At 33.5% G+C, this 16,061-nt stretch overlaps 1 protein-coding gene across 1 annotated transcript; it reads right to left on the bottom strand.

Moving 5' to 3' along the window:
* Positions 1-187: 187 nt before the first annotated feature.
* Positions 188-3,992, bottom strand: LOC114320252 (equilibrative nucleotide transporter 2). Its single transcript, XM_028267378.2, has 5 exons — positions 3,782-3,992; positions 2,815-2,903; positions 2,279-2,422; positions 941-1,045; positions 188-521 (listed from the first exon to the last, which is right to left on the bottom strand). The coding sequence occupies exons 2-5, from the start codon at positions 2,857-2,859 to the stop codon at positions 492-494; spliced, it is 324 nt and encodes a 107-aa protein (XP_028123179.1). The 5' UTR covers positions 2,860-2,903; positions 3,782-3,992; the 3' UTR covers positions 188-491.
* Between the last annotated feature and the right edge of the window lie 12,069 nt (positions 3,993-16,061).

Below are 16,061 nucleotides of genomic sequence, written 5' to 3'. Positions count from 1 at the left end.
TTTGGTCACCAAAACATTTACTTACATTTTTTGCTACGAACATATTTAGTCACCAAATACTATATTAATTTTTTTTTTAAAATTTCTGAACCACCTGTATCCATTATTAGTGCAACCTGTACCCTGTACAAACAATATAATCCATCAATACTGAATATATTATCAACCATTCAACAACGTGCACACATTTTACGTCCAACCATCCAAAAAATTTATATTCAACGTCCAATTCTAAATGTAATACAAATTCCATCAATACCAAGCATAATCCAACCCCCAATAATTTAATTCCATACATAATAGAGGATTAACCAAATTTAATATCCAAAAGGAAATCTATACCACACCCAAAATTTATTCTGTACCGCCCCAAAAACTAATTTGTACCACATCCAATGCTAATTTCTATCAGGCCAAATTTTAGATATTTACCACGCAAAAAAACTAATTTGTATATAAAAATAATGCCCTTCCGTAGTTGTCAAAAAAAATCATATCCACATTTGTACGTCAAAAACCATCTGCAAAAAAAAAAAAAATAAAATAATAATAATAATAATAATAATAATAATAATAATAATAATCATTAGTATTGACTAAATATTGGCCAATTTAAAATTATAAAAAAAAAAACATATAAAACTCGAAATTAAGTAATCTTTTCAAATTAATCATTAGTTTTGCATACTCGAATATATGTGAAATAAAATTTTTGATGTTCAATCTGAGTACATACAACATATGAATCTAGTTGCTCTATATATCCCAAGTTTATACTTTTGAGGTGGGTGACTAAACTAAAACTAATTTTGAAGTGTAAGGATTAAACTGTTCAATTTAAAACTATAAGGATCAAAATAAAATTTGAGTCAAATTACAAAAATGAAAGACATAATTAACTCCAAAAAGGATGTTTATAAGAGAGGTAAATATTTCATACTGGCTCCCTTGCAAAGGCCATTATCAGTTCTTTCAAAGGCTGCTTTGTCATTAGTCTCAATGTCGATGTGAGAGCACCCGATGCAGCCAAACCAGCTTGGAATGACTGCCAAAATTCATTACAAAAAATATTCATGTAGTAAGCAAATTTATTCTAAGAATTGAAAGAAAAAAATAAAAAGAAAAAGAAAAAGCTGAATAGTTATACTTTTACATTTGTGTGATTTCGCCAAAATCTCACTTTGGATGTTTCATTTTTAATTGTGACGATTAATCACTTACATTTGAAATCAGGTTGTAATGACACCCTTCCATCCAGAGACGAAGGGAAGAAGGGATTAGGTGGGGCACGTGCCCCTCCTCAGATTTTTATAATTACACTAGTACCTATATATTTGCAAAATATTTTTGTTTTAACCCTTAAAAATTATAATTGTGCCCACCTTAGTTTATATAAGATCCTTTAAAAATTAATATTTAAAGGCCCTTCCTAATTGAAAAACATTAAGACTTACAATTTAAGTCTCACAATGACATGTCAAGTAATGTATTAACTTTTGATTTATTACAATCACATAACAACTCTAAATTAAAAAATGACTCTTTCTCTTTTCTCTGTTCTTTGTTTTTTTCTTCTTATTTTTTCTTGTTGGGAAAATTAAACATGTGGTCCTTATAGATTGTTCACTCCAATTTGATTCTATAGTCTCAATTACATCAATTTTATCTTATATTTTTTCATATTATGTCAATTTCATACAATTAGTAATGCCCATTAATAAATTAACACAAATTAAGAATAAAAAAAAATGATCTATTCACTCTCAAAGAGATTGAGGGATTAACATAGAATTTAAAATATGTAAACCATGTGTGTAATTTGCCTGCTAATAATGTTACAATAATCATACTTTTACACCGCATTTGAAGTACCATGTGAATTGTCACCACTAGATTGGTTGAATAAGTTTCATCACTTATACTTGTTCACAATGTAGTGTTAAAAACATAATGATAAACTTGAAAGAAATAATACACTTTGAAAGGCTTACTTATCATATGATCTATTGGATAATAAGGGGTTGTTTGGGATGATCTAAATAAGTGCACTTTTTGACTTTTTATGAAATATGGATTGGGTTTGGGTTGGGTTTGAAGTGATGTGTTAGAGAGGTGATGTGACTTAAATAAGATGATGTGACTTAGGATAGTGACTTTTTGACTTTTTGTCTTTTTCAAGACATGCCAAACTTGGCTTAAGTCTACCTATTAAGATCTACACGTAAGTCTTCCTAAATATAATTAACTTGAAAGAAATAATACACTTTGAAAGGCTTACTTGGATGAACGGAGGGCACATGAAGGATAGGTCTCCAACCATCCCTCCTTGAACATGGCCATCTGCAACTCCCAAAGTAGCTACAATGATGCATATACCAGTATAATTTCCAATGTCTCCTTTCCCTGATGTTGCTGAACCTAACTGTCAAGGAAACCAGATGATGAAATTTAAGAGAGGGTTGGGTTTTGGTGAGTTAGATGATAAAAATCGAGCAGTTGATTGACTTGTGTGTTAAAATTTGTCAAACCAACCCAACCTCCCTATATGAAGATTAAAATTATGTTGGGCAAACTTCACTTTATTCCTTTATAGTTTGGCTCATGTGTGGATTGCCCCCATATTATTTGGAAATAAGCACATAACCCTCACGTAGTTTGTGAACTCAAAAGCACGCTAACTTCTATTATCAGAATATGTAAATTGACCTTTATGCCTTTTTCTTCTTCCTCTTCTGCTCTTTTGGTGTTACAATTATAATAAATGAAACTCTTTGCTCTAAAAACCAAAAAACCAGTGACATTTGATCAACAAACCTGAAGCCTAGTTGGAGATCCACTTGTATCAGCAGCAATAGTCATGACACTTGCTAGCAGACTTGGTAATGCAATGCTAAGAAAAGCAGCTACCAAGTAGATCCATGTAGATTAGATATATATATTGCAGCTACCAAGTAGAATGATATATATATACTTGAAAAGCAATGCAATGCTAAGAAAGAATCACAAGCTGAGACAAATCTTTAATTATGCCTGAAAAAGTAGAAACCCCATTTATTAAATTTTGAGCATCTCAAAGAATAAAAAAAGAGATAAACTAAATCGATGGCTTTGAAAAATATTACACAATTGAAATATATTTTTTCATTCATACATACATCTATTCTATATTATAAACGAAACAGCATATTCAGCGCTGATGAAGTTTGATCACGTTGGTGAATTCCTCTACTCCCATTCTGGAGCCAATTCTTACTCTATATATTCTATTATATAAACTATACAAACCATTTAGCGTGAACCTTTTTTTGAAACTTTGTCATGCTTTTCTCTTTATTTTATTTATTTATTTATTTATTCCTATTGCATCATCAAAATTCACTATAAAACAATCAAAACCCACAATCATTGAAATCACCCATTTGATTCTAGGGTCGAGATGATACAACAAAGTAGATCAGATTTTTGAAAAGCCTAAGAGACATTTTATCAAACAGTTTGAAGGCAAGAAAAAAAAAACAAACAAACAAACAAATGGAAAAGCCATAACAACTTCCCAAACCAACAATTCATGGGGGGCAACGAGCCATTAGATTTTAATGGGTTTTGATTTATATGTATGGATATATATATATATATATATACACACAAAGAAGACTAGAAGAGGAAGAAACAGAGAGTGGTAGAAGAAGATTTCAATGAAGAAACGATTTCAATGAAGAAAAACATTGATGGTTCTATCAATACCCAGAAAAATGGTGTAGTAGAAGACCTAATCACCAACCTAGATTTTGTGTCAAAATGCGAACTGCACAAAGAGACAGAGAGCTTGCAAACGGTGCTCCAGCTGTCGGCGACCGTGAGGAGGAGTGGCGGAGGCACGACTGGTGGAGCGACGGTGAGAGAGGGAGTGGAGAAGAGCAGCGGAGAGGCAGAGGCAGTATAATGGGAGAGGTAGAGAGAAACGCTGAAGAGAGAGAGATAGAGACGCTGGGTCTGTTGTTGTCTGGGAACCAAATATATATATATATGAAAAATATTTGCTCTATATTGGGAGTAGTAAAGAAGATTTAGAGAGTGGTTTCACTGATTGATGCGATGTTTTGGTCTTAATTTTTTTTTTTTTTTTTTTTTTTTGAATTTCCACCTCATTAGTGGTCTCCCAAATTAGTGGAATGTATCATTGTTGTATATATATATATATTACACTATTATCGACTAAATACTTTTAGTCGCTAATAATTTTTTTAATCCGTCTGAAATTTGAAATCTCCCTCCACATATTTTAGGCTTTTGGTGACTAAAATATTATTTTGTCGCTATAAATATACTTTTGGCAACCAAACTTTTGGTCGCCAAAGATAAAAACTATTTTTTTTCTTTTCATTCGGCTACTAAACAATTTTAGTAGCTAAAACTAACTATACAGCGACAAAAATATTCTTTTGTTGTTGAAAATATACTTTTGGCGACCAAATTTTTGGTCGCCAAAGATAAAAAATAATTTTTTTCTTTTCATTCGGCTACTAAAATTTCTTTTAGTCGCCAATTGTAATATTTTTAGCTACTAAAATTTTTTTAGTCGCCGATTGTAATATTTTTAGCTACTAAATTTTTTTTAGTCACCAATAATCAATATTCCCCGACTAAAAAAAATTAGTAGCTAAATATTTGACTTTTGCCGACTAATTTTATTTTTGGTAGCTAATTCCGTAACTTTTGGCAACTAAATGTTTTTTAGTCGCCAAAAATGTATTTTCTTGTAGTGCAGTAGGGTTGTTCTTGACACTCTTATTATTCTACTTGGGAGCCTCTTTGGTTCATTTTGGAATATTGATTGACGTGGTGTCATAATAGTAAAGTAAGATTAAACTAAAAAAATTGATTCGAATAATTGTCCTATGAGTAGTCTTCACTCTTTTATCTTTTTCTCTTTCCACACTTTGAATTTGGATAAGAGGTTAGAACCATTGGAAAGCTTGTTTTGGGGGCTTTGATTTGGACATAAGAATGACCTAAAACGGAGTCTGGACGAGGGAGTTATGCCTGTTTAAAATTTGGGTGCCTGTGTTGGAAACAAGTCCACACTACAAGAAATTTCATTTTTGGCGACTAAAATTTTAGTCGCCAAAAGCGTTATTTTGGTTACCAATTATTTTTGGCGACCAATATATTTGGTCACCAATAGTTTTTCAAGGAAGACAATCGGCGACTAAAATTTTTTGGTAGCCAAAAGTGACCTATAAGCGACTAAAACTTTAGTCGCCATATATTTTTTTTAAATAATTATATATACATATATATATATATATATATATATATTTACATTTATTTAGTAGCCAATTGAGTATGTATGTTTGACTACTAAGAGATTTTCAGGATGAACCTAAATTCTAACCAAATAATTGCAAGGTGTCTCTAAGATGACTAAATTCTAAAACTACTTGAAGCTTATAAACCGAAAGCTTTTTGCAAACAAAAATATATCATAATCAAATTCAATGTTTATATCTAGATGTATGTACTAAAAGATATGTTTCCCAAAAGACTCATATATTTAGAGTTAATATGACAATATGCAAGAAATAGATTAGTTAGCTATTGGGTGGTTCAAATGTGATGCGATCAAATTTGACATATTTATAGTTTCTTACTTTGATAATTGCACATTGTCACTTTTGACATTATAGAAGCCAAACGAGCCATAATTGTATTCTTGAAAGCCTCTTTGCAACCTGGAGAAGAATCTGGCAGCCTACTTCTTGCAATCATTTGGGAGGAAAAAAAAAAGTAGCAATCATCTATCTATTTATTGAGGTTAAATGAGAATTTCTTAAAAATTATGAGAGACCAAGCAAGAATTCATGTATATAAAACAAATTTGTCCATGAGATGATTATATTTCTTAGACTCGAACATTTTCAAGTGTAAAATCACCATTATATATAACCTCTTTTTTTTATTCACTTAGTTGATGAGCAGAACTCATACATTACTTAATTATAATTAATTCTTTATTTTCTTTTTATATTATTTCCTAAATTAATTTACATGCAATTATTTCTAATTAAATTATTTCCATATGGGTTAATGGGGAACTGAATTTATGCAACACTAAGAGATTAGTTATTAAACAAAGCCCATTGCATGTCAATTCTGTTACCAAACCAACTTAAAAACCATAACTCATCATCACAAAGCATTTCTTAAAATCTTCACCTGTGGAGTTACTTCTGTTATTGGCATCTTTTTAGGTTCTCCATATGTCACACATGTACTAGAATTTATGAATGTCTTTACACGCCGCCATTGCCTCTAAAACTACCAAGATATTTGATGTAATGTTGTGATAGTATCTGTATAAACACATGTGGGGATGTGATTTGGAAATACTATTTTGATCTACTGGGACGCTCGAGATCCTCAGCTAACAACCTTAAAAGGAATAAACACTCCGGTCGGGGGTGCTGGAATTAGCACTTCGACGGTTAAGTTAGTGTATGCTCTCTTAGTTACTTGTATCTTAAGTTAAGCGTAATAATTCTCACATACCTCTCATTGGCTGATATTCTCCTATTTATATCTTCTTCTTTTGGGCCTTATGTTTTTTTGGGCCCACCTTTGGTCCATTGCACGTTTATTTATTCGGCCTTTGTTCGGTTGGTTAAAATGCCGATTATAATATTCGACTTTGCGGTTGACCAACTAGATCATAGCCGAATATATTCTCCTTTCTGGGCCGTCTTCATCCAGATCCTCGGCCTTATTGAACGCCGTTATTCGGCTCCCACAACACAATACTGTTAATTGATAAAATAGATAAGGGGAGATCAAATGCTCCAAATGATTTCATATGACAAAAACAGCTTCAACTAACAAAATAATAACTAATTAACAGAGCTCAGCAAGCCAGTCCATATTCTTCAAAAAGTTCAGATTTAGATTCAGATCATAGAGAAAGTGGAAAGACTATCTATATCAATCTGGAGTACACTCGAGTTATGCTTCCACCATATGCAAAACCACAACTGCTACTGGTAGATAAATGTTACAATGGAAAGGCCAACAATGGACAGGGAAAGGCTTCATACTAATCAAAAGTTCTTGAGTAATTGACAAATATGTTTTTGAAGAAAAGATGTGAAATGGATTGAAATTAACAAATATTGGAAGCATGATACAGAGCATTGATTTGGATATGAGTAATAACCCTAGAGAATATATATATGCCCCATAGCAAGATGCTAGGAGCATTGGACATATGAACCAACAAACTAGCCCTCAAAAGCTCTCTATGATATTTTTACATACACTTGGTGAGCATAAATCAAAAAGATTAGTTTGTTTACCAACACAGGAAAACAGACCAACCCATTTTCACAAACACTGGCACATGAGGCATGAATGAATGACAGATCTCTCTTGCAACCCAGTGAAAGTTGCATAAATAGGATGCTAACTTAGATGACTTCAATTCTAAAAAAAAAAAAGAACATCCAAAATCTCAGAAACCCAAATTTCTTTCATTGTTTTTGGGATATTTGAACAAGGGTCCCTCATAATGATAATTGTTTTTGCGAAACTGAGAGAGAGAGGAAGAGAGACAGAGATCATCCAATCCGAGAAAACAGAGTCATGTTTGGTGCGTTTACAGTCTTCCCTCTTCACGATGGCGATGGTGGAGGAGGAGGAGGTGCTCCGGTTGCCGGCAAACGCGAGGAGGAGCGGCAGTGAAAGAGGGAGGGGAGAGGAGCAGCGAAGAGAGAGAGAGAGAGTGAGAGGGAGAGGGATAGAGAGAGAGTTGTTGGTTTGTTAGTTTGGGTTGGAAACAAAATACATAAATAATTAATAACAATTCATTTAGTCGCTAATTACTTTTTTAATCCCTCCAAAATTTGAAATCTCCCTCCAAATATTTTAGTTTTTTGGTGACTAAAATATTCTTTTGTCGCTGAAAATATATTTTTGGCGACCAAACTTTTGGTCACCAAAGATAAAAAAAAAAAAAAAAATTCTTTTCATTTGGCTACTAAACAATTTTAGTAGCTAAAACTAACTATACGACGACTAAAATATTCTTTTGTCGTTGAATATACATGCTTTGGTCGCCAAAGATAAAAAATAATTTTTTTCTTTTCATTCGGCTACTAAACAATTTTAGTAGCTAAAACTAACTTTACGACTACTAAAATATTCTTTTGTCGCTAAAAATAAACTTTTGGCAACCAAACTTTTGATCGCCAAAGATATTTTTTTTTTCTTTTCATTCGGCTACTAAACAATTTAGTAGCTAAAACTAGCTATACGGCTACTAAAATTTTTTTTAGTCACCAATTGTGATATTTTTAGTGACTAGTTTTTTTTTGTCACCAATAATCAATATTCCCCAACTAAAAAAAATTAGTAGCTAAATATTTGACTTTTTCCGACTAATATTATTTTTGGTAACCAATTCCACAACTTTTGGTGACTAAATATTTTTCAGTCGCCAAAAGTACATTTTGTTGTAGTGCCACTTGAGCGAACTTTTGACCGCTTAAGCGGTCTGCGCGAATTCTGACACTTTAAAGTCACTTTTTGTCCCAAAATCTTTATTCTTTCTTCTTCTCCTCTCTCTCTCTCTCTCCTCCATACCCAAAACCCTAGAGTTCCAAACACTTGACTTCTCTAATTTCTCCCTTAAATACACCCTAGATCCTTCAACAAAATTGAAGAACAAGTCTAGTTCGAGATATCTACCGATTGTTTCGCATTTTCGTTGAAATTTCAAGTGGGTTTCCATCTTAAGCTTTCATTCTTGAGGTGGGGGTATCTTTAACTTATTATATCTTTAATTTGAGATCCACATGTGATAATTTTATTAGATATTCACCTTTGTATATGTGTGTGTGTGTGTGTGTGTGTGAATTGTGTTTGCTAATAAATGATTTGGAAGGATGTGGGCAATAATTCATGATTTTGGATGGAATTATGTCTATTATTAATGATTATTGTTGTTGATGATGAAAATTAGTCTCTAATTTATGAAAAAGAGAAAACCCCTAATTTTCTACAAACCTTAGTTTTGAAACTTGTTCAATAAAGAGGGGTTTTGCGCCATTGATTTTTAAAACATGAAATTGGGTGTGTTTATTCAACTTTGAGGATGAAATATGAATTATTGGATTGTTGTGAATTGAAATCATCCTAAGAGAAATTGAAAACTTTAAATTCATGCATTATATGCATGATTTACTATGGAAAGCAATTTGGATGAAGTATGAATGATCACTTGTTTGATGTTTTGTGTTAAAGCTTTGGGGTTATTTTGTATAAATGTAAAGGATTTTATTTTTAAATCTGATTTATCTATTTTGTATAACTTCGTAGCTTTTGAACTATTTCGTTTTGACCATGGATGTAAATTGATTGTATTGAAATTCTTGAGAATAGTTCAATGGGAAAGAAGTGTTTTGAAATTATATTATTATTTCTTTATCTACTTTTTGTCTTTATGTGGATTGAGATGAGAGAACAGGATTTGGGAGGTGTTTTCCCAGGGCGTTACACAAATCATCTTGAATTTTTGCATGAATATTCTACTCAGCGAGTTCTAAAAACTGAACGGTTCGGATTATCAAAACAGGACTTGTGATGAATTTCACGACATCCTCAATTTTTCTCATCTTGAGAAGTGAATATGAGATGCCACTTAATTAAACTACCAAAGATGCATATCATATCTGTTAGATTAAATGTGACCACATCATAATGTGGTGTGCCTTTCCATACTTGATTATGACCCAATGGCAGGTGTATATCTTCCCGCAAGGAAACAAAACGATCTGGTAAGTTAAGTATTTGAATTTGAACACAATGGGTGCATTGTTTCATGATAATTGTGGCTGTTAGTTTTTGTATCCAAAGGTTATGACCTTTGGCAATGGTTGTCATTGTGTTTATCAATACAATGGCAAAATGTGTTCTTAGATACACACACTTTAAACCATTGACAAACCTGCATATCTAGATCCAACTTTATTTCCGAATTATTTCATCTTGCGTGATAAATACCCTCACAGGATCACCGATCACTTAGCCATTGTCAAGTTAATCTTACAGTGGTATCAGAGCCTTGTTTAAAAATAAACGCAGATGTCGAATTATAGTCCGGAAGAACGAAAATTTTTCAAAAAGTTTTTACCAAATATTCAGAGTATAATTGATCGTCAATCTTCGGCATTGGTTAATTCTGTTTGTTTATTTAATTATCACCAACGTGTTGTATTCCCAGAAAAATATCCAAAGAAAATAATAGTTGGTGGTGCTATTGTTCTGAACCTTGCCGAAAGTGAGGCCGAATTATACCGGTAGAAAAATTTTATGAAATAATTTTCGATTTAATTGGCATCACCACATTAGCCCCATCTTGTTCTTTTTAGAATTTTGATCACAACGGTGAAATTCGTTGTGAAAAAGGACAAAAAATTGACCCACAAAGTTCAACTTTCAGTGTTTGGTCTCCGACACCTGTCATCGGAGAAGATAACCGAGGCAATAAAGTTGTTGCAGCTTTTGTTTTGAAAGATCAAACATTTGGGCTAAAGACAAAAGGGCCAAAAATTAAAATCACTGCCAGAAAATCTGTTCCCTTAGGCCTAAAAATTAAAAAGAATTTGATTGGGCCAAAACAGGTGGCCCAACCTAGAGTTACAGAGACCAAGCCAAGCAGCCCAAAACCACGGCCCATCTCCCAACACCCAGATCCGTGCGTTAGCCCAGCGTCCAATGCTTCGCGTTCGGACTCGCGCCCGTCTGACCTAAGCGCTGACCCGTATGTCACGCCAATTCGATCTCAGTCGGTCCAAACTAGCCAAGCACAGTCTTTGGACCGGCAGCAGCTTGGTCCAAGTGATTTTTCAATCCGTTCTTGCTCATTTCAAAACCGTTTTCAATCATTCAAAAGCCAAAATCTCCAGAATTCTTCTAAGAATTTTTTGGTGGGTCATTGCACTAAATTTCTAGAAGAAAGAATTGGAGAAGGAGGCTATCCAAGGGTGTTACCCAAGAGAACATCCAAAGAATTTTTTTTAATAAGCACCATTGTGTTCCTTGGGCTCGTAATTATTTTCACAAGACTCATAAGCAAAGTATTAGCTTTAATAGGCCATTGGGTTTTCATCATTCCCGTTCGACTCCTCCACATCGATATTTTGCTTATCACAGGGGCCGACTTAACAACTATAAGCCTTATCCTTATTAAGACTTATTGTTGTATTTAATTTGCTTATTTGTTTATTTTGTTTTGTAGTATCCACATTTGTATTTTTATTGTAACACATTTGTTTTTAGTATGGCTATTAAAAGTGCTAGTGATTCTTCAAGAATTGAGATGCTTAATTGAAATGATTTCCGAGCATGGAAATGCAACATTTCTTATTTTCTTACACATAAAAAGACATTGCACACTTTATCCACTTACAAACCAGATGATGATTTTAATTGGTTTCAAAAAAAATGGATAGAAAATGATGCTATGACAAAGGCAACAATATTACATAATATGAAAGAAAACATAATTCCGTTATTCGAAGAACATGAAACTGCAAAATAATTAATGGAAGCTCTAGAAAGTAAGTATGGAGTTCGATCTGACGCTCAAATTCAATTGCTCTTGGATAAATATAATAACACTTATATGAGTAATAATGATAGTGTTGGTGATCATGTTAATCAAATAGAATTAATTGCTAAAGAATTATCCAACGATGATCATCCTTTGTCAGACAAGATGCAAGTAACTATCATACTTAATAGTCTTCTATTGTCTTGGGATCATGTTGTCACATCTTTAACTCATAGCCGATGAGAGATTTCAATGGTAACATTTCCTGTTCTCTTGGTTTTGGAAGAAGAAAGAATGAAGCGAAGGCTACTTCTATCAAGAAAAAATGGAAGAAGGGGTTCCAGAAAGGACGCAAAAAAAAAAAAAAATAGCAAGGATGGCAAAAACAACAACATCACAAGAATCAAACTGGCCTATGTTACAATTGCGGTCAAAAAGGTCATATCAAAGCCACTTGTCCTCAAAACAAGCATAAAAAGGATCATAACCCCATTGCCATGACAGTTTTTGAAGCAATTGTACTTGAACCTTCATCAAATTCATGGTGAATTGATTCTGCTGCAACTAGGCATATCATGCAAAATAAAGACATGTTCATGGGGTTTACTGAAAAGAAGATTGGTGAACACAAAATCTACATGGGTAACAACTCCTATAGTGATGTTTTGGGCATCGATAACTGCCAATTCTCTATAAATGAAACTTCCATTGTACTTCATGATGTGCTTTATGCACCCAACATTTGCCAAAATTTAATTTCAGTTCCAGTATTAACCCAAAAGGGTTTTGAGATTAATTTTAGGTTTAACACAGTGTTGATTAAGAAAGAAAATGTATTAGTGAAAGGTACAAGAGTGAATGACATGTACTCTCTTCCTATTGATAATAATAAAGTATATATTTTTGATTATTTGTTTGTTTCTACCAGTAATAGTTCTTATTTATGGCATCTAAGATTAGGTCACATTAATAAAAATAAAATGTCTCAAATGTTTAAAAGTGGCCTATTGGCTAAAGTATATTCCAATGATTTTGATATATGTGAACCATGTATCAAAGGAAAAATGGCTAGCAAGCCATTTTTAAAATATTGGAAATCATTGATATTACTTGAAGTAATTCATTTGGACATTTGTGGTCCTTTAAGAACTAAAACTCATCGAGGCATAGAATACTTTATTACTTTCGCTGATGATTATTCAAGATATGGACATATCTACCTTCTTAAACACAAATCAAAGGCAATTGAAAAGTTTAAGGAATATAAATTAGAGGTAGAAAAGCAACTTGGTCGGTCCATTAAAAACTTGAATAATGATAGAGATGGCGAATATGAACCTATGGATTCTTTTTGCAAGGACAATGGCATAAAGCATTTGTTTACAATGCCATACACACCACAACAAAATGGGATTGCAAAAAGACGAAATCGTACTCTAATGGAAATGACAAGGTCTATGATGGCTCATGCTAATCTACCTATTCATTTTTTGGGCGAAGCCTTATCCACCGCTGCGTACATATTGAATAGAGTCAAAACAAAAGCCAAACCTCTAACTCCTTACGAATGTTGGCATGGTACTAAACCTAATGTTCAAAATCTCAAAGTTTGGGGATGTAAAGCACATGTACTTATTCCAAACCTTTAAGGGATAAATTGGGAAGTAAAACTTGGGAATGCAAGTTTATTGGTTATGTTGAAAATGGGAGCGATTATTGTTTTTACCATCTTGAACGTGGATTAATAGAAAGTAGAGATGCTATTTTTCTTGAATCCATTGATCTTGTTACTCCTATTGAACAAATTGAATTGCTCTTCGAAGTATCTCAGGATTCTTCTCTTCCTTTTTTGTCACCAGCACCACTAGTTCTCCCAGCACCACCTGATAGTGGGAGGAAAAGACAACTACCTGATGTTGTGTTACCTAATTCAAATCCTGCGATAAGTGAGAGTAAGAGAGCAAGATGTCCATCTACATTTTTGAAAGATCATTATGCTTTTCAAGTTGAAGAACTTAATAACTTAGTAGATGATCCTACTAGTTATAATGAAGCAACGAGTAGCGGTGACGCTACTTAATGGCTTAAGGCAATGAATGAAGAACTTGACTCGATCAAGAAAAATGATGTTTGGGAATTAACCCGTCTCCCAAATGGAAGAAAAGCCATTGGTTGCAAATGGGTTCGTAGAAAGAAATTCAAAGTAGATGGAAGTTTGGAGAAATACAAAGCAAGGCTAGTAGCCAAGGGATTCACACAACCACCCGGAGTAGACTTCGTAGATACATATTCTCCTGTTGGAAAATTTGCTTCAATAAGGATTCTAATAGTAGTCGTAGCTAGGATGGATCTAGAATTGCATCAATTAAATGTTAAAATAGCTTTTCTCAATGGAGAATTAAAAGAGGAAATTTATATGATGCAACCTGATGGTTTCCAGATCCAAGGCAACGAGGATGAAGTCTATAAGTTGAAGAAATCCTTGTATGGACTCAAACAATCTTCAAGACAATGGTACTTGAAATTCCACCAAGCCATTTTAGAAATAGGGTATGTTGTGAGTCCAGTAGATCACTGTTTTTATATCTAGAAAAATAATAATAAGTTAGCAATATTATCTTTATATGTGGATGATATATTATTAGCAGAAAATTATCCAGATATGATTATAAAAACCAAAACTTTCTTGGCATCTAGATTTGAAATGAAAGACATGGGTCTTGCAACCTATGTTCTAGGAATTAGAATTTCAAGGGATAGAAATTCAAAATTATTATATCTAGATCAAGAGAAATATCTAGACAAGGTGCTCAAAAGATTTAATATGGATAACTGTAATTCTTTAAGCACACCTATTTGCAAGGAACAAAGTCTTAGTAAAAGTATGAGTCCTTAAACTAAGTATGAAATTGAGGAAATAAGAGATGTCGCATATGCTCAGGTAGTAGGCAGCCTAATGTATGCTATGACAAGCACAAGACTTGACATCTGTCACGCAGTCGGATTGGTAAGTAGATTTCAATCCAATCCAGGTAAGGAATATTGGCAAGCAGTCAAAAGAGTATTTAGATATTTAAAAGACACTAAGAATTTGGAAATTATGTTTTGGTTTGAGTGATTTAGACATAAAAGTATACACTGATGCAGATTTTGTAGGACATGTAGATGATAGAAAATCTACAAGTGGTCATGTGTTCTTGTTTGGTGGAACAACAATTTCTTAGTTAAGTAAGAAACAGAGTTGTGTTGCAAAGTACACTATGGAAGCTGAATACATAGCTTGCAGCACAACCGTGAGTAATGCGGTTTGGATAAAACGATTTATTGACAGTTTACAATTAGATATACCTGTCAGACCAGTCAATATGTTTTGTGACAATCAGTCCGCCATCTCATTAATAAAAAGTGGAGCGAATAACTCTAAGGGAAAACATATTGATGTAAGTTATTACTATATTCAGGATATAGTGGAGAGAGGTGAAATTAAAGTCAATTATATACCCTCAGAAGAGATAGTGGCCGACCCTATGACCAAAGGGTTGTCTTTGGAAAAATTCAGAAAATATGTAGCTAATATGGGATTGAAAAATGCCTAGCTAGGTGGTTTAGCTACTCATATAAGAGCATAGTTGGATGATTCTGGGGACACCTGGATAACTGATGTTATGCAACTCTATCTTGCATAGAAACATGCGTTTGGTCCGGTAATAAGGTAGAGGAACTGACAAAGTACGGACATCATAGTTAGCATGAGATGTAAAGTCCATAATATGCAACATGCTGACTAGATAATGTTGTCTGCTTGATCAGCAAAAAGTCGCTGACAAGGTGTGTTAAGGAAAACCTTCAGGAATGGGCCTTAAAGGAAGTATTTAACAATAATTTCGGCGTAAGTCGACACATGAGAAATGTGTGCGACTAAAGTCGTCAATGGTGATTGGGTATGGACTATGAACCCAGCGCTGAAAATTGATGCCGTTCATTTGAAATATAGTGAATTGAAGTCATCTGGAGTGTGTTGTCAGTGTGAGAACACATTCGTATATATGTGGTCAGATTGGTGGCAGAAACGTGTGCATGCATGACCAAGTCACAATTAGACGTCGATCTATAAGGTAATTTCATAAATGAAAGTTGGCGTGAGGCAAAATTTTGGTACGAAGGTAAACATGCTCAACTCAGGATATGTCACTTCATTATGATGTGATCAAGTGGGAGATGTTAGATTAACTGTGACCACATCATAATGTGGTGTGCCTCTCCATACTTAATTATGACCCAATGGCGGGTGTATATCTTCCCGCAAGGAAACAAAACAATCTGGTAAGTTGAGTATTTGAATTTGAACACAATGGGTGCATTGTTTCATGATAATTGTGGCTGTTAGTTTTTGTATCCAATGGTTATAACCTTTGGCAATGGTTGCCATTGTGTTTACAAATACAATGGCAGAATGTGT

This window comes from Camellia sinensis, chromosome 1 (assembly GCF_055761805.1).
Source record: "Camellia sinensis isolate YWXY chromosome 1, ASM5576180v1, whole genome shotgun sequence".
NCBI lineage: Eukaryota > Viridiplantae > Streptophyta > Magnoliopsida > Ericales > Theaceae > Camellia > Camellia sinensis.
The sequence above is the reverse complement of the archived record's forward strand: the minus strand, read 5'-3'. Positions and strand labels throughout refer to the sequence as shown.

Coding starts and splice junctions, on each gene's coding strand:
- LOC114320252 (XM_028267378.2), bottom strand. CDS start 2,859: ATGACTATTGCTGCTGATACAAGTGGATCTCCAACTAGGCTTCAG. Junction 2,423..2,814: donor GATCTCCAACTAGGCTTCAG/GTTTGTTGATCA, acceptor TTTCCTTGACAG/TTAGGTTCAGCAACATCAGG. Junction 522..940: donor TGGCCTTTGCAAGGGAGCCA/GTATGAAATATT, acceptor TTTTTTTTGCAG/ATGGTTTTTGACGTACAAAT.